Below are 4,427 nucleotides of genomic sequence, written 5' to 3' on the forward strand. Positions count from 1 at the left end.
TGACAGATATAAGATATTAAAAATACTTTCTGAATTAATACATAGACTTTACTTCACAGACCACCAGATAAATGCTTAATTACCCCTTCAGTATATCACATACATTATTTTTCTAAGATGACACTAGAAGGACCTTTATGTCTTAGCATGATATAACCTTTCAAACTCATTATTGTTCCCTTTCCTCTAATCTCTAAAACTGTTTGCTACTTTCACAACACTGAGTTTTAGGGTTTAATGAATTTGTTACAAGTTTTCTCTTACTCTGGAGATCCCAGTCCTTTATTTAACAAATATACTTGATTACCCTCTTTGTGAATATATATTATGCTGTGTGCAAAGAATTCAGTTACAAACAAACTAGGCATAATTCCTGTATATACATAGTTTATAATCTATCAAGGGATGCAGATAATTAAACAGTACAGGTTAATGCTGTGCTATTAAGGTTATGATAAGGGAAGAAGCATGGAGTGCCACAGCAGCACAACAGAGCGAGGAGCACCTAATCAGTAAGTAGAGATCAGAGAAAACTTCACGGAAGAAGCAAAAATCTAAATAGAGACCCATTGGATAAGGAGGTAGCCAAGAATCTAGGATAAAAGTGTTTTAGGCAGAGAAGAGTTTGTTTATTGTCTGCCTCCCATAAGACACATACTAGAATATTATCTCCATAAGAGTAGAAACAATATTTAATGTTATTGTCAAGTACTATTCTATGCAGTCAGTAGTGAAAAATGTAGATAAACTGCTCAGTTGTGCTCCCAGAAAGTTCATTCATCAGCTGGTAGTAGAGGCAGTGCAGCTAATATTGATAGACAAGTACAAGAAGCTTGCTAGAAAAGTATGTAAAGTCAGGAAAGGGCTGATAGGAAGAAAACAGAGGAAAACAGAATTAAAGAGCCCCATGAGATTGAAATGAGCGTTACTGAATCAGACACCTAGAAGGAGAGGAAATTGCAGCCCAAGATAAAGGTGTTCGAATTTGAGATCTCAGAAGGTCAGGTATCCTGGGTGCAGAATGTGGCCATAGATGGGTGTGTCTACAGTAAAATGATGGAGATTATTAAAATTTAAGAAAGCCAAATACTGGAGGGCTAGCCTTTCAATGGGTTGTTGATAGTAGGTGCTGGGGTGGAAAAGGTGACAGTGAGCCATGTACCAAAGTCTCCAATGAATATGAATGAGGGAGAATGAATAGATCATAGAACGAAGGAATGGTAGGAGATGGTATAGTTGAATGTCATGGTCCACAAACTGTCAAAAATTTCTTTTTTGTTTATAAAATTAATGTGAAGGAAAAGTATCTGAAAGTCACATTGGAAAGAGGGAGAGATGCTTGCTTGTTCCATCTTTCTACCCCGAGAAATGTGGAATGGGAAAGAATGAGTTATCTGTGCTTGAGAGTGTTGCAAGGGGAATAGTGTCCTCAAGATAGAGTCAGATTTTAGATAAGAAAGGAAGTGAAGAAAATTTAGTGATGAAGAAGTAAAAATGTGTTTATAATTAAGTAGGGAAACCTCCTGCATAATGGAAGAGTTTGAGAGATTGAGGAGAAATGAAAATTTGAGTCAGAGTAGAAAGTTCACTAAAGCACTGTGGAAATGAGGGTATATGTAAGATAGAACATCAGAGAGAATGCCATCATTGGCAGTGACCAAATTAACAGAAATGTGAGACATGATCCTTCTAGATTCAGCAAACATACCGTCTCATTTAGAAGTTTCATGGGATTTTCCCCTTCTCCACCTTCTCAACTCAGAATGAACCACACCCTCTCCAGTACTTTCAGAGAGCATCCCTTATGTTTTTTTTGGTAATTATAATTTCACCTTGCTCTATAGTTATATATCTCCCTCTCATAGTGCCGTCATCCTCCCACCATTGCCAGAAAGAAAAGTTCTTGGCGAAGACTCATTTATTCAATTCACATTCAAAGCTCCTAAGGTCCCAGATACAATTTATGAAGTCAATAAATCAAACTATAATCTGTGATCACTGAATACAAAATATTTTTTAAACTATGTTTATCCACTAGGTCTTTCTGCCTTGCATTATAGTTAGTTTAAATATCTACCTCTACTCCCTAGATTATAGGGTCTTTGAGGATAGGAGTCATGTCACTCATCTTCGCATATTTTCTTGACACCTTTATTAGGTATCCAATAAAGGATGGGTTGAATTAAATTTCTTGATCTAACTGCAATCAGGAAAAAAAATATGACTACTGTCCTATATTATGAATTCATGCCATCTGTGACTCCAGAAGTGCTTGATCTGTAATACTCTGAAAATGATGGTAGAAATACTTCTCTTCCAAATTTTGTTAGACACTCTGAGCATTGCCACAATTAGTATTTGGCTAACCCAGACTTTCAATATGTGCTAAATGTTATACGGGAAGGATTAATTACCTTAACATATAGAAGAAAACCAAAGAAATGTAAAATAATTTATATTCCTCTAAATAATTGTATTGCCTGCTTTATCTTTTCCTACACCAAGGACTATTTCTGCCTCTGATGGTGGGATATTACCTTGTACCTCCTTCCCTTGTGCAACTGATACTTCTCTCACGGATCATCCACATCCTGCGTCCTGAGAAAGGACCAAAGGTGTTCCATGATCTGCTGCTTCCTTTGATGCTGTCCCTCCCCGCATTGTTGAACATCAGTCTCCTCATCTTCCTGATCATGTTCGTCTACGCCATCTTTGGAATGTACAATTTTGCCTATGTTAAAAAGGAAGCTGGAATTAATGATGTGTCCAACTTTGAAACCTTTGGCAGCAGTATGCTCTGTCTTTTCCAAGTTACAATATTTGCTGGTTGGGACGGGATGCTCAATGCAATTTTCAACAGTAAATGGTCTGACTGTGATCCTGATAAAATTAACCCTGGGACTCAGGTTAGAGGAGACTGTGGTAACCCCTTTGTTGGGATTGTTTATTTTGTCAGTTACATCCTCATATCATGGCTGATCATTGTAAACATGTACATTGTTGTTGTCATGGAGTTTTTAAATATTGCTTCTAAAAAAAAAGCCAAGACATTGAGTGAAGATGATTTTAGGAAATTTTTTCAGGTATGGAAGAGGTTTGATCCTGATAGAACCCAGTATATAGACTCTAGCAAGCTTTCAGACTTTGCAGCTGCTCTTCATCCTCCTCTTTTCATGGCAAAACCAAACAAGGGCCAGATCGTTGCCATGGATCTTCCCATGGCTGTTGGGGACAGAGTTCATTGCCTTGACATCTTACTCGCTTTAACAAAGCGAGTTATGAGTAAAGATGTAAGCATGGAGAAAGTTCTTTCAGAGATGGAATCTGGATTTATGTTAGCCAACCCTTTTAAGATCACATATGAGCCAATTACAACTACTCTGAAACGAAAACAAGAGGTAGTCTCAGCAACCATCATTCAGCGTGCTTATAAAAGTTACCGTTTGAGGCAAAATGACAAAAAAACATCAGATATTCATATGATAGATGGGGACGTGGAAGTTCAGGCTATCAAAGAAGATTCATATTTTGACAAAACTGAGGGAAAGTCAACTATTTAAAGCCAGATCTAATCCCACTTACTACCTTTTCACCTTCTTTACATATTCCCCAAATGTTAAAAGTTTAGATCAGAAATAAAAGCAAAGATCAGAGAAACTAAAGATTTCACTTAAAAATCAATTGTTTACAACCCATGGAAGATAAGCTTGTGCTCACAAGATCCCACGTCCAATTCACTTTTACCCCTGTATATTCAGTCTGACCAAGACAACCCCTTGATATTACTGCAGGATTAAATTGGGTTAAAACTGTTGTTTAATAATCCAATACTTGTTTTCTCTATGTGGCTTATATGGTGTGTGCTTCTTCTGGAGGGTTGGGGGAGGTAGTAGCAGAAATTAGTAGCCAAAGGAGCTTACTTATACATTTTATATCTTCTTTAACTTGATGGGATTCAAGTCACTACTAATGGGACTTAATTACAAATAAACAAGTACTTTCTTAAAGTGGGATGGTATTTTAAAAAATAGTACAATGCTACAGGCCACTAAATCACAAACTTGCCTAGACCGGTGCCAATCAGGGGAAGAGGAAAGGCAGTTCTTAGAAAGTGTCTTTGAGATTAATCAAAGAGGCTCTTGGGCTGATTCAAACCACTTTTGAAAAAGATTGATTAGAGCCTAGGTTTTGTTTTTGATTGTTTTGGTTTTATTTATTTTTGGTTTGTGAATTAATGTTGTTTCATTGTTCTTGGATTCCTGGTTTCTCATCTTTTTGGATAGTTCCAGCTAAGGACCATTTTCTCTTTAAGAGAATGAGTTCCTAGAACAATCAGCATAAAGGAAGCTACAGTTATAGCCTACATTTTCTAATTTTTCTCATTTCTCATTGGGAAACTGTGGCCACTTTGTAGTACTTTTCACTGC

General features: G+C 36.9%; 1 protein-coding gene across 1 annotated transcript in view; it reads left to right on the plus strand.

Annotated features, from left to right (window-relative positions):
• Positions 1-3,572, plus strand: part of SCN7A (sodium voltage-gated channel alpha subunit 7) — a 61,277-nt gene extending 57,705 nt beyond the window's left edge. Inside the window, 1 exon segment of the mRNA XM_007450045.1 lies at positions 2,506-3,572. Coding sequence (XP_007450107.1) covers positions 2,506-3,572 — 1,067 coding nt within the window.
• The last annotated feature ends 855 nt before the right edge of the window (positions 3,573-4,427 follow it).

The sequence above is a fragment of the Lipotes vexillifer genome, unplaced genomic scaffold (genome assembly GCF_000442215.2).
Source record: "Lipotes vexillifer unplaced genomic scaffold, Lipotes_vexillifer_v1.1 scaffold330, whole genome shotgun sequence".
NCBI classification, from domain to species: domain Eukaryota; kingdom Metazoa; phylum Chordata; class Mammalia; order Artiodactyla; family Lipotidae; genus Lipotes; species Lipotes vexillifer.